A 26,830-nucleotide genomic window follows, 5' to 3' on the forward strand; every position below is an offset into this window, starting at 1 on the left:
GGTGGCGGTGTGCCTCGTTTGTAAGGTGACTCGTCGGGGATGTTTGGACAAAAGTATTAAACCCTAATGAGCCTAATGAACCCTAATTGATCAAAAGAACTAGCTATTGGGCTAAGATGAGGTTGGATACCCTAATTAGGGTTTACAAAACTCTAATATTGGACTTATGGGCTTGGACTTATCGGGACCCACATTTAGGCCATTGGAATGGAATTGTATATTAAGCCCAATCACACCATATGATTTATTTAGAAGAGTGATGGACTTAATGGATTAAGTCCTTAATGGGTTAAGTGAGAAACACTTAACCCTAATTGTCATTTTATGTGAAACCCTAATTTCACTTGGACTTTGAGTTGGGCCTTCCTATTGGGCCTTGGTGATTGGGATAATAATGGACCATCCAAGAGCAAGCAAATGGACTAGAATAATTTAATGGACTTAGGGTAAGGCCCACGCAAGGAGTTTGGGCCCAGTTTGGAAAATTGGGCCATAGATGGGCCATAGTTTGGGCCTTGATGATTATGAGATATTAGACCATCAGAATGTCAAGTATTGGACCAAGAATAAGTGGTTGGGCCTTAAGGCAAGACCATGTAGAGACTTGGGCCCAATTGGGAAAATTGGGCTATAGATGGGCCTTGGTTCATTATTAGACTTTTGGGCCTTTGGATTGGGCCTTGGGCTTGAGTCAAGCTAAGGTAGGGGTAAAGTAGTTTTTTACCCCAAGGATGGATTTACGGATAAGTGTTGGAACCCGATTAATAATTGGGTGTTATTTTGATGTTGACAGATTCGGGAATCTGTCAGCCAGCAGCTAGGGTTTTGTCAGCAGGACTTCAGCAGTGTGAGGTGAGTTTTTCTCCAGTAGGAACGGGTCTACGACCATAATGCCGGCCCGTATAGATATTAGTAGTTCTGTACCTCGGTCCGATACCGGGGCGGTCCCGAGAAGTAGTTATGTATGCTTGATGTCTTCGTGATTCATGCATGTTTATGATATGTTTTATATGTTCCAGACTCCGGTCCGATGCCGGGCAAGCCCGATACAGTATATGTGATTATGTTATATGTTCATGTTTATGTTATGTTCAGTTTATTCCGGACTTTGGTCCGATGTCGGGCGGGGCCCGATGCAGTGGGCGGGGCCCAATTTATGCCAGACTTCGGTCCGATGTCGGGCGGGTCCCAATGCAGTGGGCAAGGCCGAATATGTGTTATATGTGTTATTGTATGGTATGTGGTAGTTTGGGGGAGCTCACTAAGCTTCGTGCTTACAGTTTTCAGTTTTGGTTTCAGGTACTTCCACTAGCAAAGGGAAGGGCTCGGGATGATCGCATGGCACACACCACAGTCACAGTCTGGGAGTTTACTCTGATGTTTTGTGATGAGATTTTGATTTGAGACATATACTATGATGTTTTATGATACATGATTTATGATTTTACTTATGACTTTGGATGGTTTATGATTTTAATAATGATTTGAAAACGAAATTTTTGGGTCATATTTTTGGGATGTTACAATATATATATATATATATATATATATATATATATATATATATATATATATATATATATATATATTATCCTATTCACAATAGATTGAAACATATCAATTATAATGTAATAATTTTTTTAATTGCATTATGTTAGTATCTCATTTGTTTTAAAATCATGACTTCTCAATTAAACATTACATTTACAATATTACCGGAATAATCATTTTGTATTATTTATTAGTATAATTTATTTGTAAATCAAAAAATATACATACCATTTAATTACATACGATCCTTATGCACGGCCTATTCACAATAGATTGAACCATATCAATTACCAATTATAATAATCTAATAAGTTGTTAATTCCATTATGTTAATCTTATATTATTTGTTTTAAAGTCGTGACTTCTCAATTAACTATGTGCTTAATTACTCCACCTAAAATGCATTTATAAGTAATGAATAGATGAATATTCTAACCTCTAATTGTTATTAAAAATATTAAATAACTACTTACCCACATTTCCATGATCTAAATAAATAAATTTACCTTTCAAACTCACCTAAGGCAAAATATTATTTGCGTCCTTAATACTCTAAAAAACATTTGTATATAGCGAGAAGATCAATATTGTAAGCTCCTATTGTTAGTTAAGAATATTAAATAACTATTTAATTGCTCATAGAACAACAAAAATCTTTCATATTTCCTTGATGAAAGTAATTTATAAATTTTCTTTAAAAGTCATTAAAGTAATACTATTATTTGGCTATTTAGTTATTCAATCTCAAAAAAAACCATAACTCATGAGTAGAAAACTTAATTAGTATTCAAATATCGAAGGCCATAAATACTATAGAAAAAATAAATGTCAAGAATAATATTTATTATCTTAGTACATCATAATTCATGTGTTGTTAATGGATAACATAAAATTCTAGAAAACAATTCCAAATTGATGATATTGTTAAGTTTATAAATCAAAATTTTCTTGAATTCATTAATTAAATGATTATAAGAAGTTATAGAGTTTCGGCATTAAAATGAACATTCAATGTTAAATATGTGGTTAATATAAATAGTGAACTTCACCTACATAAAAAACTACATTTCTACTAGCAAGTTTCACCGATGGCATGGGTTATCCAAGTGCGATTGTGTAGGATGTGGGAAGCAGTCAATCATAAAAATGATAACTATATAGGCCAGTAACTCAGCCTCTCCTTCACCATCCTTAATAGAGTTAACCATAAAAAAAGTAAAATTAACATCTCGTGTTAATTATCTTCTTTGTTTATCCACATATGACACATAATAGCTTCATTTGAGATCTCTCTTACTACAAGTAATCTCTATCCCCTCTTACTCTTGCGATAATTTATAATAAACAACCCTAATCTTGTACAGTAATCACGTATGGATCCAAAAGGGCCACAAATGCATGTATACTTGGTAAAAAAACGAAGGCCACAAATTGTATAAGGTCAAATCACGTATGTGATGGTTTATGCAAACGCTACACTTTCAGTCTCTATCGTTTGCTCAATGTTGCATATTGCACCCAACCACATTTTCTCTTACAATTATTACTTCCATAATTGCCACTACAACCCCTCACTTTTCCATTATTTTACATTTGTTTTATTTTAATTAGTGTATTTTATATTAATTTGTTCATTTATGAAATAAGTAATTATTTTTATTGTTGTGTAATGTTTTTATTTAATAAGATTCTAACACAAATTTATATTTATATTGTTAAATTTTAACAAAGTAATATTAAACAATTAATCAAATCGTGTTAATTAAAAGATTTAGTTGCTAATTAAAAAGTTAATATATTTATAATACATAGAATTTCGTTTAAATAAATATTTTATTAGATTTAATTTTCATATATAAGTTCAAAGAAGTTTATGTCTATCTTTATAATATTATTTATATCATATTTATTTGAGACTCTCATAATTTTTGTAATGCTCTTTATTATTGATTTTAAAATGATTCATTAATATAATATAACTAAAAAAAACAATATACTTAAACTTTAGTATCTAAATCATATTAATAATAATATGTGGTTTATAAAAGTCTTTTATAATTTTTTTAGTAATAGTTAAACGCATACAGCCACAAATGAGAACCCATATGTAATTAGTTATTGAATAATTACATTAGATACTAATGTGTACATAAACATTACATTAATTACAATTTTAAACTAATAATAATTTTGCATTATTTATTTGTATAAATTATTTGTAAATCAAAAAATATACATACTATTTAATCGCATACAACATTTATGTACAACTTATTTAGAATAGATTAAACCATATCACTTATAATGTAATAATTTTGTTAATTACATTATGTTAGTATCTTATTTGTTTTAAAATCACAACTTCTCAACTAACCATATGCTTAAAAAGAATGTTAACTATTGATTTTACTATAATATATATAACCATATTAAACAACATAATTATTTCACTGCGCAACGCGCGGACATTCGTCTAATCATACATACTTATAAAGCTAGCATTTTTTCTTGAATCTCATGCATTTGAAACCCCCTTTTTAACTTCCTCAAACCACATTCATTTGAAACCCCCTTTTTAACTAATGCAACTCAAAAGTTTTCTTAATTATGATTTAACACTCAAAAGTTTTATAACTTATATTATGTTTAATTAGCATTTAGTGAAAAGTTTACTATAAAAAGGTCAATCTTTTGGGAAGACATGCATACAAATCATATACAAATTTTAGAAAGAAAACAAACTTAAAGGTTTTTGTGTTTGGTTGAGGTCTTATGACCACTTTTAGGGATATGCTATTATATTAGAGCTTTTAATTTGTAAGTTTGTTATACTAATTTGTTTTTATATTTTCTTCGTTTTTGGATTATTGTAATATAGTCGTTGTATATTGTGGTTTAATCGTTAATATATTGATCATATGTTATATAGGGTGACGTCGAAATTATTTAATTAAATATTTTAAATATGTTTTTTTGTTTTGTAATTGTACCGTTTCAAAAAGATAATTAATTAAAACTCATACATATGTTATACTTTCCATCTCTCTCTCTCTCTCTCTCTCTCTCTCTCTATATATATATATATATATATATATATATATATATATATATATATATATATATATATATATATATATCGAGGTCAAAACACTTCAACCAAAATTCATTTAAAATCTAATATTTCAAATGCTTTTTAATAATGATTGTAAAAATTTCAACATGTGTTACTTAATTGATTGATTAATAAAAATATTAATGTTTTGAATCTCCTAACTCTTAAACTTATATTATTTAATTTGTTAGTTAACTAAAATATTTTTCCTACATAAAGATAACATTTTTATGTTTGGTTACTCATATTTGTTTATGTAATTAGAAAGCAAGGTGTACATAGAATGACTACTTCAATTTCACATAGGAATCGATACCACTAGAGAGGTATGTTGTCTTTAACCGGTGGTAGGAGATCCACATATCCTTTTTAATTATTTATATTAATGCTTAGTAATATCTATTTTATATTCCTATTCACCTTAATTATTTAGGTACAAATTAAGGAAGAGGATTCTCTGCGCACCAACATAAACTCAAACGTACGCCTTGCAAAATATGTAATTAAAATTAAATATCATATTTACTAATCGACTTATTTTAAAAATCTTGATGACATTTATGTATAATGATATATTTTGTATGACTTCATTCTTAATTTCAATGTTTAATATTTGAAAGTTCATATATGAAACCTTGGATGTTTTGGTGTAATATAAATAGTGTAATACAAAGTTTATTAGTTCAATATTGTTTATTAATAGTTCATTCAAAACAACTTATTTCTTATTTTATCCAAAAAAATATTATCGGACATAACAAAAGTAAATTATATTAATGTTATACAAAAACTTATAATATATATTGGATATTATAAAAGTAAAAGTAAAGTTTATAAGGTATTGACTATATTAGATAGTATCAAAATATAAGTTGATGGATTTTTATGTTATTTGATAATTCGGTTAATGCCTAAAACATGACTAAAAACGTGAATTTCAACATATTTTTATTTTTTTCCATAATTATTTTAACCAGTTAAATGCATTCTTGCGCAACGCGCGAGGTTACGCCTAGTATACTTATAAAGGATGCATTTTTCTTGCACCATATGCATTTGAAACTTATAAAACTTTTCATTTTCCACATAATTAATAACAACCATTCAAAAGTTTTGTAATTTATATATACTTAATGGTATTTTATGAAACAAATTGATTAAATCATGTTCATTTTTAACTTATATATACTTAATGGTATTTCATGGTCATTACACTCTCAAGGTTTCCTCATAATATCTCATTACCTATGTGTATGCATAATTTCATTTCCTTGCAGAGAATATCAATGGATGTATTACCGCTAAAACTTTTAGATTCTTTTGTAATAAGGTTTGTTATTGATTTAATATATGTAGTCTTTTTATTCTTGTTATTAATCTTTTTCTCACTTTTGATGAAGCTTTTGTATTCTATTTGTGTGTTTTCATGGGTTGTTTCTCACATCTCCAGTGAAACCAAAATCTAAAGTGGTAATACATCTCAACCATATATTCCTCTACATACAAGATTTTTTTTTACTTTCAGATAATAATTAGGATTCTAATTATTATTTTTTCCAATTGAGTAGCATAACAAGATTGTTCATTCTAAGAGAATTTTTTATTAAACCGATGTGCTTAATTTTTTTTACCCGAATAAATACGTTATAGGTTTAAAATGTGATGATTGTTTATATAATAACTTTTAATTAAAAAAAGTTATAGTGTTATATTAATTAATTCATTAAAACATGTGACTTGGGGTGGTTTAATATTTTTACTCAAATAAGTATTTACATACGATTCACTTTATATAGTATATCTCTATATATTAATATATATGATATGTTCACATGATTCGTGTGACATCCCCATTTTTACGGCCAGATGAGACCGATTTTTGTTTATGCTTTATAAAAATCAGAGTACCCTTGTTAATAAAAATGTTGCGGAATTTGTTCCCAGAAAAACATGATAAATACGTTATCAAAGCATTTCCGAAGAAATGTATTTTATTCATTTTAAAACATTGGGATGTCATCGTTAATACAGAAACATAAGCATAAACAGAACTTACATTCATTATCACTAGTGATTTATATCTCCTTAATCTCTCAGTGTAATGTAACTTCATATCGACACCTGTGATTCAAATAAACTGAGTGGGTCAGGTTGGGAAACCTAGTGAGTACATAGGGTTTTCAACCCACAATAATATAATTATTATGTTTAAACATCAAACAATCAACCCAATTACCCATCCCCATTATCTTCTTTACTCTTAAGGATCTACCCTAAGAATCAAATATTTCTCGTTCATTTATTCCTAAGGATCATCCTAAGGAATCGGCACGAAGTCCATCATCACCGGGGTTTAGGCACTAAGTCTGCATAGTCGCCAGGATTTATACAACAGGCACTAAGTCTGCATAGTCGCCAGGGTTTTTGTAGTGACATAAAGAACATGGTTTGGCATGCGGAATTAAAGATTGCACAATGAACATGGTGATTTGGGTGTTCAAGAGATGTATTGAATATGTATGGTGTTACAAAAAGGGACATAGATCTACATCTACATAAATAACACACACTCACACACTCAACTTTTACATCTCTCAAGCACACCTCTACAAGTGGTATGAACCCACCTTATATAGAGGTGTTTACATGTCTCTCTCTCACTCTCTATCTCATGAGTCAAAAGGCTAAAGCACCACATGAAAGTGGGTCTACAAAAGTCAACACATTACAAAGTCATACATGGATAACTTTGCACCCCAACATTCTCCCCCTCAAAGTTAGGAATGGACGACCCACTTCAAATCTTCCAAAAGCGAGCAACTATGCGATCTGAGCCTCAAGGGTGACACATGTCGAAATGAACTTCAAATCTTCAATTCTTCCATGATTCTTCAATTTGGGATCTAGGATGTGAGACCATACAAACCAAGCATCAACGAATGATCAAGAGCTTCTCAAACTCCAAATAATCACCCAAAAGTTGAGCATAAAAACGCACCCCGAAAATCTTCAATAAAACCAAACCCATTTCGAAACGAAATCACTTCCAAACTTCCAATTGCATCATTTCGTGTACTTCAAAATTTCAAGGTCACTTCAGTCTTCAAATCCGCGTAATATGAAAAATTCAAGTTCAAATTTCCATATAAATTTCTCCCCCTTCTTATAATCGAAATTTGATTATAAAACCTTCAAGGAAAGAGAACGTGCTCTATTCGGATTTTTTCGTGTCAAAACTCCCCCTTAACATATGGCATAAACTTTGTGCTTTAATCCAGAAAACCCAAAAAATCTTCAATTTTTAGCTTCGTTCACGGACCGCCTTTGACAAAATTTCTCAAAAATGGGTAGAAATTGTCAATTTCAAAATTCTGTAGTGACCCGGTGTGCCTAAAACAGCCAAAAATGCAAAACTCTCCCCCTTTTTCAAAGCTGGGTAGAAAGCGTCAATTTGCATAAACTGCAGGGGCCTGAAATGCATATTCTTCAATTTCTCAGCAAAATCAGTCCTTTTTCGAATTTTGATATGAACAGCCAAATTTTTGAAACCTCAGGGACTAATTTCGACAATTATTTATTTCCCTTCAAAACTAACGAAACTTTTATCCAATTGTCGAAAATTTGAAAAAAGTGTTAAACTATCGAAAGTTTAGGGGCCATTTTCGTAACATTTGCCTTCTTCTTCAATTAGTACGAAACTTCATCCCTTCGTACGATGAAATCATCTGCCCATATGAACGAAACTTTTTAAGCTTTCTTCTTCCCTTCGTACGAAACTTCATCCCTTCGCACGAAATCATCTGCATCCTTCGTACGAAATCTTTCTCTCTCCCATTCGTTAGATTCAATTAGAGCACCAAACCAACGAAATTTTTTCCACTGCCATTTTAACGAAAACAAAGGCATTCGAAGCCTCTGAATTAAGTCTGAACCATTTGTATTTACCCACTTAATCGACATTTCGTTGCCTTCCCAAAATCATTGACATCAACAGGTTAGCTTTCGTTCATAACATCAATTTTTCGTTAGTTTTGGAACAGCAAAACCTTCGTTTCGTTATTTCCCCAATATCAAAGACTTCAAACCAAGCCCAACCATTGAATCCAAGTTCCGTCTTCGAAGATCGACTCTAAATCTTCGTTAATACGTCTCAGTTCCAAACTTCGTTCTTACGGTTCTTCCAAAATCATCGACCATTTACTTTGTAGCCCAAATCCAAACTTTCACCTTCGATTCCAAACCCAGTTCCAAAAACCTTCGAAAACATCAACCCACAAAACTGATTTCGTTCTGAAGTATACCACCAACCCAAATCGATTCAATCCCAAATAATCCCACACAGTTCGTCAATCGGACTCAATGAATTCGAACACCAGTCGGAACTTCAAACTGACTTTGACTTCTTCAAAATTTCCTTTGACTATCAAACCCAATTTCAACTGAGATCGACATCCAAATCCTCAAAACAACTTGTATCTACCGATTTCTTCTAACAATTCATTGAATCCATCCATAGAAGTCGAGTTTGACTTTTTCTGGGATTGACTTTTTGAAGTCAAACATCAAGAAACACGAATTTGAAGATTCCAATGCCAAGTTTCAGATCTAAACTTGAATATTTCACTGTTCTTCATAACCTTCAAGTGTTCTTGATCAACAATTTCATCAAAGTTAAAATACCAGTTTCCGATTTCTAAGATATGACTCGGATAAAATCGATTTCATCATATATGAATCATAAGAAATCGATTCTCAGTTTCAAAGTATTACTCAATAAGAATCAATTGTTTGAATCGATGAGATGAAATACAAGGGAAAAAAATTATGCGAACATCTTGTACTGTTTGAAATACGTATGGCGAACAATTTCTAACAAAGAATAAGTATCGTGAAGACAAGAGTGATCAGTTATCAAAAATCGTGAACAGTAATAGATCAAACAAATTTGGCTGAATTAAATCCAATGAACAGTGATTTTATCAAAATTGGATTTCGAAATGGACTTATTTGTGAATAACAACGAGTTCTTTTGGAATGAACAGTAACGAAATTTGGTTTTAGGCTTGATCTAAACAAAAATTTATTGGATCATCAATGGGGTAAAAACGAATAGATCCAATGAAACAAACCGATCAAAATTCAAAAACGTAACGCACGATTCAATGAAATTAAGAGAGATCATAGAGAGAGACTCACCATAAATGCTCCAATTGTGACAAATTTTGCCAAACCGAGAATCGTTCTTCAAAAGTTACATGCCAGTTCTAATACCGTAATTTTGCCAAACCGAGAATCGGTGTGTAATGACGAGAATTAAGATAGGAAAGATTTTATTTACGATCGACGTGTAAATCTCCCTATCACTCCGAAAAGTTACATGCCAGTTCTAATACCGTAATTAAACGTTTAGAAGTCTGAACACATAAAGTTTCCAGATCCGGTCGGCAACAGACCATAAATCCAATCATATAATGCATATCATAAATCATTTAGCACATAAAAGCATGTTAGGCATTTTCCTAAATAAGCTAGTGCTTGTGTCTATTCAGGTGTATTACCTAAATTTATTAGACACATTCCTCACGATCATCACTTAGCATTCTAAGTTTAAGTCTAGAAATAAATCCATATTCCTAGTTCGCTTAAACTAATGCTCTGATACCAATTGTGACATCCTCATTTTCACGGCCAGAAAAGACCGATTTTTGTTTATGCTTTATAAAAATCAGAGTACCTTTTTTAATAAAAATGTTGCGGAATTTGTTCCCAGAAAAACATGATAAATACGTTATCAAAGCATTTCCGAAGAAATGTATTTTATTCATTTTAAAACATTGGGATGTCATCGTCAATACAGAAACATAAGCATAAACAGAACTTACATTCATTATCACTAGTGATTTATATCTCCTTAATCTCTCAGTGTAATGTAACTTCATATCGACACCTGTGATTCAAATAAACTGAGTGGGTCAGGTTGGGAAACCTGGTGAGTACATAGGGTTTTCAACCCACAATAATATAATTATTATGTTTAAACATCAAACAATCAACCCAATTACCCATCCCCATTATCTTCTTTACTTTTAAGGATCTACCCTAAGAATCAAATATTTCTCGTTCATTCATTCCTAAGGATCATCCTAAGGAATCGGCACGAAGTCTATCATCACCGGGGTTTAGGCACTAAGTCTGCATAGTCGCCAGGATTTATACAATAGGCACTAAGTCCGCATAGTCGCCAGGGTTTTAGGCACTAAGTTTGCATAGTCGCTAGGGTTTATACAACAGGCACTAAGTCCACATAGTCGCCAGGGTTTTGGCACCAAGTCTGCATGATCGCCAAGCTTTAGGCACCAAGTCTGCATGATCGCCAGGGTTTAGAGTACACCGGGTGAACACATCGTTCATAACACCTATAGGTTGCGAGCCTGCTAGTGTTCCACTGGACTGTCTAGAATAGTCCGTGGTTGTCATCCATACTCTGCTAGATGATGGGGCCATCATTTGGGAACAAGGCTTCTCATATCGTCCACCTCTCACCCTTACTTCATGGTCTATATCACCTCTCAACTCATCATCCAAATCATATTTCATCTACCCATGTTTTACCCAACATATTATGTAGATATAAGTACATATACAGTTTAAATCATATAAAACTTGTATACAATCGTTCATCCAGCATAGATAGCAAGTATACAGATAATATGCACACATAGCACATAGTTTATATAAAATACTTCATATCTATGTGTAAGATGAAAGTAACTATGCACTCACCTGTTAAGGTGGTGACTCGGTACTCGGACAGCACTTCGTTATCTCATACCAATTTTCTCTTGACAAAACCTAGTATCAATACCACTAGGGTTTAGTCTAACGTTAACCGCGACTAATTAATAGTCTAGCTATTATTACTATTATATAAGCGTTAAGAAACACTCTTATATAACTCATAATAATAGCCCAAATAATTATTTTAAGGTCCTAATAATGTTAGTATAATTAATTAGAAGCTATATTAAAAATAGTGTAGGCGTAGCTCACTTACAGCGGGTTTTCTCGAAAACCGGGCTCCGCCGGAGCAAAGTTTCTGAGCCAAAAGGCTCTTTCCTCGGGGCTTCGGGAGCCTCGGGTCTTCGGGAGCCTCGGGGCTTCCTTCGGGTGCTATGGGGTTTACCTAGACTTTAGGGGGGGGGGGTTTGGGGGCTAGAGAGAGAGTTTAGAGAGAGAGAAGAAGAAGTTGGAATGTTGTGAAGAATGAGGGAACCCAGCACCTCTATTTATAGGCTGGAATCCTACTCTACTCGTCGAGTAGGGGGTCCTACTCGTCGATTCCATGGCCAGGTGTCACCACCTGGTGGCTTGCCTTGGGGAGAAAGCCTTGGCCCATATTCAGCCACGTCACCCGATTTCGTACAACACCCTGCCGACTTCTAAACCCCGTAACTTCCGCATATGAGCTCCGTTTTCTACGTTCTTTATATCCATGCGTAGGTAAAAACAAGATCTACAACTTTCATTTAGACTCTATTGGCTTATTCTCGACCGATCTTAAATTTAACAGTAGGAGGAGATTAGACTGTTAAATGATCGCGAAGAATTCGTAACTCCTTCATACGGACTCCGTTTTCGTCTGTATTTTTATCGTTGAGTTCCTATTAATGTGATCTTCAAATCTCATTTAGGTTGCGTAGGCCAAAAACCGCTCGAACTAAAATTCGAGTTTCGGGTCGTGCACTGCTATGCCAAATCTTAGAAAATTCATAACTTCCTAATACGAAGTCAGATTTGGGCGTTCTTTTTTTGTATGTTCTCGGTTTAACGTATACACAACTTTGGTTTAGATCACTAAGGCTAAAAAGTCCTCTATCGTAAATTCACTATTTACGTCTCCCGATGTCGTGCCGGTTTTGCCGAAAAACTTCGACGGGCCATAACTTCTTCGTTATAACTCGGATTTCGGCGTTCTTTATATGTACGGAACCCTTGACACATATTCTACAACTCGGTTAAGATTATTTATTTTAAATAATCTTTTGTCGAAAAGTCGTTTTCGACCCCTATTATCTCTAAATTGACTAGCCCGGATCTACGGGCGTTACAATTCGATATACGCGAGTGCAAAGCTTGACCAAGTTAACGGCCGCCAAAATATAATAACCAATATGATATTAAACAAGTTGATGAGATTACGTGAGTAAGAGAAGACGAATGCAACAATTGGAATTTAGTGTGTTATTCGAGTAACAAGAACGAATTGGTTCAAACTGGAATCAAATAACCAAAAAGCGGATTGACGGAAGTAATACAGTTCGGTTAAGTGACAAACATCAAACCGATAACCTAGAATCCGACTTACCCGCATGACTGTCATGCCTATATGACATGAAGTATATTCGGTGGTGTGATATTCTGTAGGTAAAATGATTTCATTACTGACATTTGTCTCTATGTGAACGTGTATTTAAATATTTTTTCAAAGTTAACTGATTTTATATATTGATTGTAAATTTTTATTTATGTAGGTAAATGGAAGAAAATATTTATTGATGTATTTTATGAGTAAAAAAATGATAGATCAAACTATTATTGTTAGAGAACAAAAGCATGTTTGGATTTATATATATATATATATATATATATATATATATATATATATATATATATATATATATATATATATATATATATATATAATATAATTCTAAAAGATAGCTATACAAATTGATTAATTATCATAGTAAATAATACAATAAATCAAAAGTTAATGAAATTTTATACTATCCAATAATAAATGCTCTTGCGATGAGTTAGTTTATATATATATATATATATATATATATATATATATATATATATATATATATATATATATATATATATATATATAGTTCAAATAAAAGCAGTAAATAGTGTGAGAACGTAAAAACACTATTTTTATGTTATTATTTTGCAATGAATATTTTATCCACAACCTTATGTGATTATTTAACAATGAATAAATGAATAGTCACATGTTAAAACTAAAATTAGAATTTTCTATAAAAATGCACATACATAAATTTATAATAGAAAAATAACATTCTAATGAATATATGAATAATCAAATGTTAGTATTCATAGTGGAATTACTTCAACAATACATATCTACAACATTCATTAAAGAATAATAACATAGACATAGTGTTTTTACGTTCTCACACTATTTATTGTTTTTATTTGAACTTACTAATATATATATATATATATATATATATATATATATATATATATATATATATATATATATATATATATATATATATATATATATATATGGGAAAAGTGAATATACATTACAGCCCCACCTAAGCTTAGGTATTAAACCTTATGAAAATACATTTTTTACTATATAAAGATTGCGATTTGGGGATTCACGATTAACACTTGAAGATGTAGATTCGAGATCGACGCAATAGTTTTGATAAGGAAGCAAGAATATTAATTATCTTCAACCTTTGTGACAGTGGAAAATAGTAATTTTTGCTGGGATGAAGCAATAAACGATAATGGAGGAAAGAAAACATGAATGGTAAAACAATAATGTAGGAAAGAAATGTTATCGTGGACGGTATATTACTAAGTGAAAACCAAAACGGGTATTTTTAGTAAGTTAAAATGACATATTCTAGAGGTTTATTACCTAAGCTTAGGTGGGGCTATAATGTATATTCACTATCCCTATATATATATATATATATATATATATATATATATATATATATATATATATATATATATATATATATATATATATAGGATTAGGATCAAATGAGAACACCTAAAAGGTTGAGAATGCGGTAATATATCTGGACCATTTAAATATCTAAATCTAAGGCTATTATCAAATGGGTCGTTTTTGTAAAAATTTAAAACTACTTACATTAAAGTGTAACTTCAAAATTTTCATAAGGATATAACAATAATTTCTACTTTAGCTCATTCCTAAAATTTATCTCTCTCATCTATTTCCTTTCATTTTATCGTCTCTTTCTTCCTTTCGTGTATACCTAGGGTTTCATCAACAAAACCGCTTGTGTTATTTTCATCTTCAGAGATAAAGCATATCTTCATCCTCATAAGGTAAGCATCTGATAATATTTTTGTCCGATTTCCCCAGATTTTTTATTCATTCGTCTGATTATTCGGTGAATTTGATCATCAGATCACATTTGTTGATTAATCGTCTGATTTCTCAAGTATTCCATTTGCCTTGTCTGTTATGAACACATCCATTCCTCTCAATTGCTCTGAATAGTGTTTGGATAAGAACACACTCATAAAACTTTCTCCATTGATTTGAATTGTTCCGGAAATCAAATTAAGTCTGTAGATCTAATGATCTATCAAAGTAATCATATAATGTTGATAATCAGGTGATGGATATGGTTCGAAAGGCAGTTCCTCTTGCCTAAAAACGATCCGAGTAAGGAAGAACTAAAAACGCTACAAGCAAAACAAGAAGAAATCGATGTGTTAGCACACAAGCAAGTCCGGCAAATCCTCTGGGCTGGGCTAGGGGTCTCACTGTTGGTTCCCTTTTTGAATCTCACGATCCTAATCGTGTTCTAAACGCTCTTTGGTACGACCCAGTGACGATCCAATATGTTGCACCGATTCACGTTTCTGGTGCTCCAATTCGTGTTTCTGGTACGCCGATTTGGCTAAACATACTATTGTTGGAATTCTGCTTCTAAATCAAATATGTTGCTGGAAATTATGTTTATAGGTAAACTAGATCAAGAAGGGGGAGGGTGTAGCAGTGGTACCATGATTGGGACCGATAATAATCATTTATAATTATAACTATCGGCAGCATAAACGGTGAGAGGAACAGTTATAATCATTTATGATTATAACACCATATGATTTGCTACTAATCATTCATTTTAATATTTTTCTGATCATTTGATAGTATTTACATGGTATTGTCATTTTGTAGATATTGATCAAAGAAAAATGAATGTTGGAATTTTTTTAGGTATCACTACTACTCGTTACACAGGCTCGCGAGCTATTTGATTCAAATAGAAGAATGAGGTTGCGACCGATTGAAGAAAATGGTTGACACAATGATGAATTTTGTAATTTTTTCCATTGAAGTGGTTTAATCATTATTGAATATAATCATGTATAAATGTAAGAAATTAGTTTTGACATATTCATTTATGAATATAAATATAAAATTGTATAAACTCAATCATTGGAAAATTTATTTATCAATATAATAGTGTTTGATAATGAATTATTAATGTATTGATTTTTTTTAATTGTTAGTATATTCATGTACGATTAGTAGATTTTTTATTCATTTATAAATGAAATTTTTTATATCTAAATTATGTTTTATTCATTTAGGATTACAATCGTATATTTTTATAATTACAAATGTGTTTTATTCATACATGATTGAAAATATTCTAATGAGTTATAATGTAACATCCCAAAATTTAAGGCCAAAAATTTTGTTTTTAGTTAGGTTATTATAAAACCGTAAGTATAAAAAACATCCACAGTATCATCCCATAACAAAGCCAAGTATCAATAATTAACATGTTATCATAAAACAATATCAGAGTACAATCCTAAAGATCTCATGTGTGGAAAACATAGTGTGATGCGCTGCGATCGAGCCGGCTCATTTCCTTTGAAAACGAAGTACCTGAAACCAAAACTGAAAATTGTAAGCACGAAGCTTAGTGAGTTCCCCCATCATACCACATACCACGTAATACCCATCCCTCGGTATCTTTCAACCGGTATCTGTCTGGCATAACTGGGAGTTGGGCTCCCCTTCGGTATCTTTCAATCAGTAACCGGGAACTAACCTCCCCTTCGGTATCCTTCAACCGGTATCCAGGAGCTGACCTACCCTTCGGTATCTTTCAACCGGTAACCGATGACTATTTCACCCCCTACCACTATCACATAATAACATGTCATAAACATACTGTTCCCATAATAACATATCATGAACATATTGATCACATAATAACATATCATAAACACATTGATCACATAATAACATATCATAAACATACTGCTAGGCAGGCATGGGTTCTATCTACCCCTTCGGTATCTTTCAACCGGTAACCGTCTTCGGTATCTTTCAACCGGTAACTGGGGACTATTTCACCCCTACCACTATCTCATAATAGCATATCATGATCATACTGCTAGGCATGCATGGGTACTGTCTACCCCTTCGGTATCTTTCAACTGGTAACTAGGGACTACATCACCCCCACTACTAACACATATCTCATAGCATCCTAGCACATAAAGCATAACAGATAATAGCAAACCAGATAATTATCACAAAGACAATCATCTCAAACATAGTCACCTACTGGTGGGTCAGCATTGGTGCATTAGACCCACCCCTACTGGAAGGTAACTCACCTCACACTGCTGACGTCCTGTAGACACAACCCCAGCTGCTGGATGATAGGATCCCAAACTGTCAACATCAAAATAACACCCAATTAATAATTGGGTTCCAACACTTAACCATAAATACATACTTGGGGTAAATACTACTTTACCCCTAACTTAGCTTTATTCAAGCCCAAGGCCCAGTCCAAAGGCCCAAAAGTCAACTATGAGTCAAAGCCCAACACATGGCCCAATTTTCCAAATTGGGCCCAAGCCTTTACAAGGTCTTACCATAAGACCCAACCATTTAGTCCAGTCCAAACATTCGACATTGTAATGGCCCAAATATTATATATAATCATTAAGGCCCAAAGTATGGCCCATCTATGGCCTAATTTTCCAAATTGGGCCCAAACCTTCATATAGGCCTTACCCCAAAAGCCCATCAACACATTCTAGTCCATATGGTTATTCTTGGATGGACCATTAATAATTAAATTGCCAAAGCCTAATGGAAAGGCCCAACTCAAGGCCCAAGTGAAATTAGGGTTTTCACATAAAATGACAATCAGGGTTAAGTGTTTCTCACTTAACCCATTAAGGACTTAATCCATTAAGGACTTAATCCATTAAGTCCATCACTCTACTAGATAAATCAGATGGTATGATTGGGCTTAATACACAATTCCATTCTCCCAAATATGAGTCCCGATAAGTCCAAGCCCATAAATCCAATATTAGGGTTTTCTAAACCCTAATTAGGGTTTCCAACCCCATCTTAGCCCAATAGGCCCAATAGCTAGGTCTTTTGACCAATTAAGGTTCATTAGGCCCATTAGGGTTCCACTAGGCCCATTAATCACATGTTTGGGCTATTAGGTCCATTAAGCTTCATTGGGCCCATTAGGGTTTTAGTCCCTTGTCCAAACATCCCAAACAAGTCACAATACAAACGAGGCACACCGCCACCCGACACGGTGGCCGGTGGCGGCAGGAGGCGGCAGCCACCACCCTATGGTGGCGGTTTTAGTTTTCTTTCCATTAATCAAGTTTCTAATTACATTTTACAAAGTTTTACTCTCAAAATAAACACACACTAAACAAAATAAACACACACACACACAACCACCATGTGGTGCCCGGTAGTGGTAGATGGTGGCAGCCACCACCTCACGGTGGTGGTGGTGGCTGTTCTCATTTTCTGACCAAGCAAAACACACAACTCAAACTCAACGGAAATGCACACACCCACGCTATATTCTTGCAACCAGATCCAGCCACCCTCCTAGTGACGACGGAAGATGGCAGTGGCAGCAGCTAATGGCGGCATTTTGCGGTGACAGCCACCACCGCGAGGTGGTGGCGGCGGTTCTCTTGAATCCCATCCGAGCATCCATACGCACACACGCTTAAACACGATCTGGAGACTGGAACTTTCCCGAATCAGCCACCATGGGTGGCAAACGACGACCGGAACCCATATTCGGTGACTAAAACCCACCATCGGTTCCCGTTGACGTACACTACATCAGGCCACAGAAAGAGCGAAGAAGAAGACGTGGGTGGGAGACGATGGTCCAAACCGAGAGTTACTTTTCCGTTCACAGCTTGCACTGTGACAAACACCACTTTCTTTCTCAGTCTCGGCGATTCTCCGGTGTACACGGCATTTCCGGCCGCAAAGCTGTGGTGGCGGCGTTTCATTGGCGAGTCAGTAGGTGGCGGTCGACCGGGATTTCATCTAGCCGGAGAACAAGAGAGGAAATCGGGGGTTGAGGCGGCTGATGACCAGGTGGCGGCTGCATCCCTCCTTTAGGGTTAGGGTTCCAACATGTAACGGGCATATATACCACCCCATTCAAACTTCCTCCCATGTTTACACAAACAATCCCTCCTTCATCCCTTTCTTTCAAAACATATCCAAAATTTACCTTTTTACCCCCGATTCCATAAATCTTTACAATATAAATCCAAAATTTACATTTTATCCCTTTCTTCCATAATTCCTTTCATATTGAGTCGTAATTGTTACCAAGCAGCCCTTGTCTTCAATATTACTTACAAATTAAGTTCGGATTTTACACTTTAATCCCCGCCTGCTAAAATTTTGACAGTTAACTCCTCGAGACCAACACCGTGCTATATAATTATAAATTTTAGAGCTACTATTCATTAATTAATTTGTTTATTTATTTATTAAATAAACAGGGTGTTACAACTCTCCCCCACTTAAATTAGATTTCGTCCTCGAAATCATTCCTCACCATTTCTTATGCGCCAAACCACTCTAGTAACATGGTCACCATCCTGGGCTCACCCTAGCCTTCCTAGGGTGGCCGTGCCCAATCTTCGCAAGCCCTAAGTCCGTAGGTGAACGAATTCCTCACAACGAGAGCACGTTTACTCCGTCCGAAATCTGCTGCCTCGAGATGGTCTGAATCCTTGACATGCCACTCATACTGAATCATTATCGTTGAATCCAGTCCGTTTGTCCCTCAATTGACTACTCCATTTCTAATAGCTCGAGGTTCCCACTATAACAAGATCACCAACCCAAGTATCCCTGCTGGTCACTTATACTTGGCCATGGTTCAGCTAATCCCGTTGTGAGTGACTTGTCACTTCCCAATCAACCAGCTATTACGTCCGTATTTGCAACCCAAAACACAAATACTAATACTGCCCAACCGCTGAAACTGCCCGAACACTGATCTTCCTGAAGCAATATGTTGCCACCTGGCTGCTTTCCAAAATTTACCGAGACCTGCCTGGTCTCAGTTCGTTCGACAATCATCTGAAATACCGGTTTCCAACCCGATTACGGAGCCAAAAGGCTCACACGCAGTCGCTCCATGCGACTTCTGAACGAAATCCTCCTTTGGAACTAGTTGCCACTAATTATCATGCCACTGTGGCTCTAACAACCTTCTGATCTAAATGATCGGGTCCATGCGTCAAATCCTGACGTCACCAAATCCAAGGCTAAAAGTGATTGCTACCTGACCAATGGTAGACTTATACCAGCAACGACCTTAAGCAATTCCTTGCTTCCTTGATCTCTTAACTGTAGTGGCGTTCGTACAGTCTTATCACTGGCTTAACCAGATCTAATCCCTCTGGGGGAATCCATAAACCAATCCGCAGATTTCCATATCCTCACTACTACACCCAAACTGGTGGGTACTATTGTTCCTTCCGCGATCTAACAACACTCCCATTCTATCTACCAACCTAGTGAATGTTACGGCTACTCCCGCAGTCTTACAACACTCTAGCACTATATGGCTGCTAGTGAATGCTACGGCTACACCCATAGACTTACAACACTCTAACGCTATCTGGATGCTAGTGAATGTTAAGGCTACACCCGCAGTCTTACAACACTTTCCAAACCGGTCGAAAACGCACTCGACCTAACACACAACTGAACTTGAGTCCTAACTGGAGCTCTACCCTGGTTCCCAAAACCTGCTGTCTGAGAGTCTCGAAGACTGTCTGCTGCTCAGGCCCCCAACAAAAGTCCACCGACTTCTTGGTCAGTCGGGTCAAAGGAACTGCAATCTCGGAGAAGTCCCGTATAAATCTCCGGTAATAACCCGCTAGACCCAGGAAATTCCGAATCTCAGTTGGAGACCTCAGAATCTCCCACTGCATCACGACCTCTATCTTGGCCGAATTGACCAGAATACCCTTCTTGTTGACAAGGTACCCAAGAGATTGAACCTCGCGCAACCAGACTCATATTTGGAGAACTTTACAAAAAGTCTCACCCCCACTTAGATTCGACTAAGTCTTCATTGTACGCGAGAATTGAAGGATTCCCAATCCTTCTTGATTTCTAGTATCCCATTGATGACAACCTGTGCTTATCAATGCTAGCGATTAATCACCGGTTAAACCTTAAGATCGCCCATCCTCGGAAATCTTGATGAGTACTCTTGAAATCTGGTCCAGTCTGACACCTTAATCCATCTCCTAAGCGGAAATACCATTCTCTTGAACATTCGATGACCAACAACTTATACATCTAACACCCGAAACTGACACTACCCTCTTCATGTTACCAGTTCTGTCCTATCAACGGTAGTACCTTGAACTACAAAGTTCATCCATAGACAATTGTCGACCACACCTGAACAATGATAGAACCCTTGAACGCTGACTTCACTGGAGAACTATCACTCTAACCCTGACCAAGGATCTTCCAAACAATACTCCTGTACAGATCTCGACAAAGATTCGTAATGATAACGGTACACGCGGAACCCACTCCGCAAGGTATGTCCCTCTGTGGGTTCATCAAGGACTTTTCGGCATGCAGGATGGCATATATGATCCTTGATAACCCATACACTAGCAGAAAACCGACCCGAGGTCTGACTTATCTAAACTCACTCACAATTTCAAGGCGATACGAATTCCCAGCATCCATCTAGTAGCACTAGAAGATGACATACCCGCAACATCTGGAGGAATTAAAAAATGTATCAACAATCATTCTTTAAAATACTTTAAAATACTTAACAAAAGAAAGTTTTTTGGATTTATTTTTTTCAGTTGATTATTATGAACATTCAAATTGATTACAATAAATATTCTAATTTATTTCAATTTTTAAATTTCTTCATACAACTGAAAATACAAAAAAGAAGAAAAAACTTGAAAAGAAAAAAAGACACTATGTTTCAGATTCTTCATCTTCACAGTCAGAGACATCAAAGTCAGAGACATCCACAACAGAGAGTGATGAATATGGTAAAATATTATAAGAATGAAAATCTACTAAAGTATTATAATAAAATAATGACATATGCTGTCTTTTATAATATATATGTTGACATCCAATAAAAGTATATTATATTCTTCTAATAGAATAATTATTGATGCAGATAAAGTAAATAAAAAGAAAAAAAGAAAAGTCAAAAAACATTTCAAGCGCCACAGCAAATTAATCCATAATGATGTGAAGCACAAAAAGAAAAAGCAGGTTTCTGATTCCTCAACAGAATCAGATACATAGTCGACGGGTAAAATAATCTAAACTTTTTTTTTTCTGAAATATGATTTTATACTTTATAATTCCAATATTATGGAACAATAGAAATATTAGAATGTTTCTAACAATAATTTTCATAGCCTATGTTTGACATGAGTTGCTTATGGATCATAACTGAAATTCAAGGTATTTTGATGTGAAAGTATTTTTCTAGTGTTTATTGATGTGAAAGTATGTTTCTATGATATGAAATGTTTATGGTTCATATTACATATTCTAGATATTATTATATCATAAATCATATAATACTTGGTTTTTGTTGTTTTACTTAGCTGATATAGGATTTTGCAATATTTAAGTTTAATTTTTTATAAATAATATAATTTGAATAAATATCTACATTTTACTTAGATGATATAGGATTTTTGGATTAAGTTTTATAGAATATTCTAATATACTAAGTGTATATGTATAATATTTTGTTGGAATATTACTTTGTAATTAGATGATATAGAATTTTTGGATTTTGTGGTGTTACTAACATTTATGACTGATGTAATGAATTAGAAGATGAATCTGATGAAGAAATCTATGTAAAAAAGAGAACCGGTGATAGAAAATATGTTAATGGAGTGACAAAGATTAAAGAAGCAAAAAGGAAGAGGAATAGTGTGGACAATCGTGCAACAATAAATAAGCAAAAAACTGTGAAAGAGCAAAAGACTGTGAAATATATATTGAAGGAGTTGCCTTCAATAAACACTAGAACGACACCTGGATTGATGACAGATGCTGTAAGTTCTTTGACATCAGAACAAAAAGATTGGGTGAAACGGATGCGATTTAAAGCATTTTTGAAGATCAACATTAAGAATATTCCCTTAAAATTTTGCCATTTTGTGCTTGAGCATTATGATGAAGGCACAAACAGTATTCTGATTAAAGGAAAAAGAATAAAGATCACAAAGGAAAAAATTCATAAAGTGTTTGGTTTACCCAAAACTGGAAAAATATTATTTGACTTGGACATGGTTAGCGAAGATCATCAAGTGTTTGATGGATGGATGAAGGAACTTGAAGGTGGAAAGGCACATGCAACAAACTACAAGAAGATTATTCAAAAATCCAAACAAGTGGATATGAATTTCAAGCTGGGTTTCATAGCTTTATTTGTTAATATGTTTGCAGAATCCATTCCTTGGGGACAAACAACTTAGTTCCAGTTAGAGCACTTGTTGAAGTAGATGTCATTTCAAAAATTGATTGGTGTGCGTATTTGTTGTACTGTGTGAAAAATTCAAAAGGGAGATGGCGTCTAGACAAACCCAAGTGTTATTACAGAGGCCCTATGTTGTTAATATGATGTTGAAATAATGCAGCTAATTTACTGTGATGAAATTGAATGCAAGATCCAAAAAATAGAACGTAAAACACCATTAGTTACGATGTGGACAGCAGATAAGTTGAAGGAAAGACAATCTTTTGAGATTGAAGCTGGTGGATTTGGGGTTGGAAATCTAATTGAACAAAGTTCAAATTTAGAACGTGAGAAGAATGAGAATCAGGAGAATGAGAATCAGTACACACATATTGAGGTATATTCTAAGTAGAATGTATTATTAAATTATGTTTTAGAATATGTTTTAATTATGTCCTAACTTATATAAGAAAAATATTCTAATGTCTTTTTTTCCCAGGAGTATGAAGAAAAGTATGAAACAATTTTCAACAATGTCTCAACTGAAAAGGATAATATGGCAGATATTATTTTTCATTGTCTATCGAAATTCCCTGAAGACAATAGAACGAAAGAGATGATAAGGAAGTTTAGATACATATTTTCAACTACACTTTTTTCTAGTCGAGAGAAATCATAAACTATTAAGGAGAGAACTAAGTTAAAGCAGATAGAGATGAAGAGCTTAATAAAACAAACATTTATGATTTTGATGATGATAAAGATGAAGGAATGAATACAAAGTTGGTTGCATTTTTAACTGTTAAACCATTACAACAGAAGTTTCCAGATAATGAAGAAAGACAAGAAGAAGATCAAAATATGAATGTTGATGACCCAATAAATTTGGGTTTAGAGAATAATATTGGCGAGGAAACTATTAGACAAACGCACAATCCAGAAAGACAAATAGAATTTGAAGGCATAAATGTTGATGACAAAATAAATTTGGCTTTAGAGGTGAATAATATAGACGAAACTATTGGAAAGAATAATTTAGAAGAGAATGTTGAGTGCAAAAATCTATTTGAGGGTGGTGAAATGATTGGTGGGGAGAAGATTAGGGAGGGGAATATTGTAGAGAAGGTGGTTGGAGACAACATAGGTGAAATCTCAATTATTACACCAAAACACGATCCAAAATGTATGAATATTGTAGACAAGATGGTTGGAGACAACAACATAGGTGAGAACTCAATTGTTACACCAAAAGACAATCCAAAAGGTATATCTATTGAATTTTCCCCTTGGTCTTATTCATTCATAGAAAAATTAGATGAGGATTTGTTTAGAATATTCTCAAACAGAAATCCAGATTCAAATACAATTCCAAATCCAGTTGTCAAATCTCCTGTTCCAAAAAAACTAACATTTGAAAATTTAGAATTTCCTTCCTTTGATCTCCAAATAACCCAACTAATGAACGATGCAGAAACTGGTGATAATTCTGAGGGTATTGATGAAGATGGAGAGTTAGAAGGGAATGAAGAACATATTTTAGATGAGAAAGGGAAAAAGGGTCAGAATGTGAATGAAAGAGGGAAAATGAAGGTGACTAATCCAGAAATTTTTAGATCACCTTTTATGAATAGGGTAATTGACTTAAGTGAAAAAGTCAGTACCGGGCAAGAGATAATGGCGCAAATCATGTTTAGATGCGCTGGAGACAAAGATCCAATCTAAGTAAATTCACAATGTTTAGTAAATTTTTTTATTAGATATGCATATTCTTAAAGGAATACTTTTATAAATTTGAGTATTGTGTAATATTATTATTGGAATATTGTAACACTATTCAAAAGAAAATATTATTCTAATTAATTTACATTAGTTTTAGTTAATTAATATATTTTAACTATAATGCAATATTTTTGTTTGAAGGGAAATGTTGTTTGAAACCGAGTCTGGAGACATAATGGATAGGGTGCATTTTGAGGGTATGCGTCCAAATCATAAGATACATCCTTTCATTATTGATTGTTGGGCTGTTGTTCTTAATTTTGAAGAAGAAAACCTGAGAAACAAAAAATCACCACCACGTGTCTTCTTCAACACTCAAATTATGGTACTTAATTTTTAAATTTATTTTCTATATTCTAATTATAATTTATAACAATGTATTCTAATATTTCTATTGTTCTATATGTACAGACAGAAAAATTATTGGATTCTTCAATACCTTTTGTCGAAAGATTCCGACTTTTTGATGAGGCTGTAAACAATTACTTATATGACATCAAAAGAAAAGTGGATTTCAATTCTATTAATCTGGTATCTATTTTTTATTACAAGATACATATTCATATTAAAATTTATAAAATTCATCTGTATTTATGTTTGAACTGCAGATGTTTTTTCCAATACACAACTGTGGTCGTTTTTATGGTCTTCCTTTCAACCTTACAAATCCAGAACATATAATCATTGACAACATAAGATAAACCAAAAAAGTAGAATATATCTATGGAGAGATTCCTAAACTTGTGGTAAATGTTTCTTGCATAAATCTAAAATTTTTATTCTAATCATAATTGTTTACTTTAAAAAACCACTCTGTATAAGTAAATAAATTCTGATTAGAATATAAAATATAATATTTATATTCTTATAAGATTTATTTACTTAATATAGTTATAATTTTAGAAAAATAATGGTATTTTATTAATATACATTGCGGCAAATGTACTTTTCAAAGTTTTTGGACAACAATCGGCGGGATAAGGTTTCTTTGTTTAAATCTGTGAAGCCAAAGAAAATGAAAATGGCATGGCAAACAAAAGCTAAGACAAATGATGATGGTATATTTTTAATGAGGCACATGGAAAAATACATGGGTGAGAAAGAAGAAAAGTGGGATGTGGAACTGGGAGAAGAAAGTGTTAGCACATCTAAGAAGATTGCAAAATTGTGTACATTTTATGTTGCTAAGCTAGCAAACCATCAAATTAACAAGCAGAGAAAATTGAATGTTGCAGAAGCATTGGAATTTTCAAAACTTGATAAGAAAACCAAGTGTATGTTGGTGAAAGAAGGGAGTGAAGCAAGAGACAAGCTGGAAATGAATGAAGTTTGAAAATTTCTTATATTGGCTTATTACATACAGGCAATTTATTTTCTGTTGTGTTTTTTTAAAAATACTTATGTTTGAGGATATGCTTAAACCATTAATATTTTGGTAAATTATATGTTTAAACCAGTTAGTTGGTATCTTGATAAAATATTTACTGCTTAATAGTAAATGATACATATCGTTTAAAATTTTTGTTTGATAATGCCTAATTATTTGATTAAATAATTGTTTGGTAAAATGATAAATGATTAAAATCCATATATGTTTATTATTCTTATACAATAATGTTTAAAAATAAAAACACATATTGTTAATATTGTATTAAGCTTATTCTAATTTGTTTTATGTTAATTATTTTGATTATTCTGGTTTCATTAAAATACTTAATAATAAAACATTTTATTATCTAACTATAATATAATATGTAATTTTGTTTTATAATAT

At 33.4% G+C, this 26,830-nt stretch overlaps 1 protein-coding gene and 1 long non-coding RNA gene across 4 annotated transcripts; both read left to right on the forward strand.

Annotated features, from left to right (window-relative positions):
* The first annotated feature begins 14,677 nt into the window (after nucleotides 1-14,677).
* Nucleotides 14,678-15,524, forward strand: LOC145103781 (uncharacterized). Its single transcript, XR_013706864.1, has 3 exons — nucleotides 14,678-14,791; nucleotides 15,085-15,358; nucleotides 15,438-15,524. It is a non-coding gene; the product is annotated as an uncharacterized LOC145103781 (long non-coding RNA).
* Nucleotides 15,525-24,442: 8,918 nt separating this feature from the next.
* Nucleotides 24,443-26,415, forward strand: LOC145103788 (uncharacterized). 3 transcript variants are annotated; one of them, XM_079041051.1, is made up of 5 exons: nucleotides 24,443-24,541; nucleotides 24,749-24,999; nucleotides 25,198-25,381; nucleotides 25,468-25,587; nucleotides 25,665-26,415. In XM_079041051.1, the coding sequence occupies exons 3-5, from the start codon at nucleotides 25,202-25,204 to the stop codon at nucleotides 25,755-25,757; spliced, it is 393 nt and encodes a 130-aa protein (XP_078897177.1). In that variant the 5' UTR covers nucleotides 24,443-24,541; nucleotides 24,749-24,999; nucleotides 25,198-25,201; the 3' UTR covers nucleotides 25,758-26,415. The 3 variants fall into 3 exon arrangements, with proteins under 3 accessions (XP_078897177.1, XP_078897184.1, XP_078897189.1); XM_079041058.1 differs by having other exon boundaries at nucleotides 24,749-24,867; XM_079041063.1 differs by lacking the exon at nucleotides 24,749-24,999.
* The last annotated feature ends 415 nt before the right edge of the window (nucleotides 26,416-26,830 follow it).

The sequence above is a fragment of the Lactuca virosa genome, chromosome 1 (genome assembly GCF_052849685.1).
Source record: "Lactuca virosa cultivar CGN04683 chromosome 1, Lactuca_virosa_CGN04683_v6, whole genome shotgun sequence".
NCBI classification, from domain to species: Eukaryota; Viridiplantae; Streptophyta; class Magnoliopsida; order Asterales; family Asteraceae; genus Lactuca; species Lactuca virosa.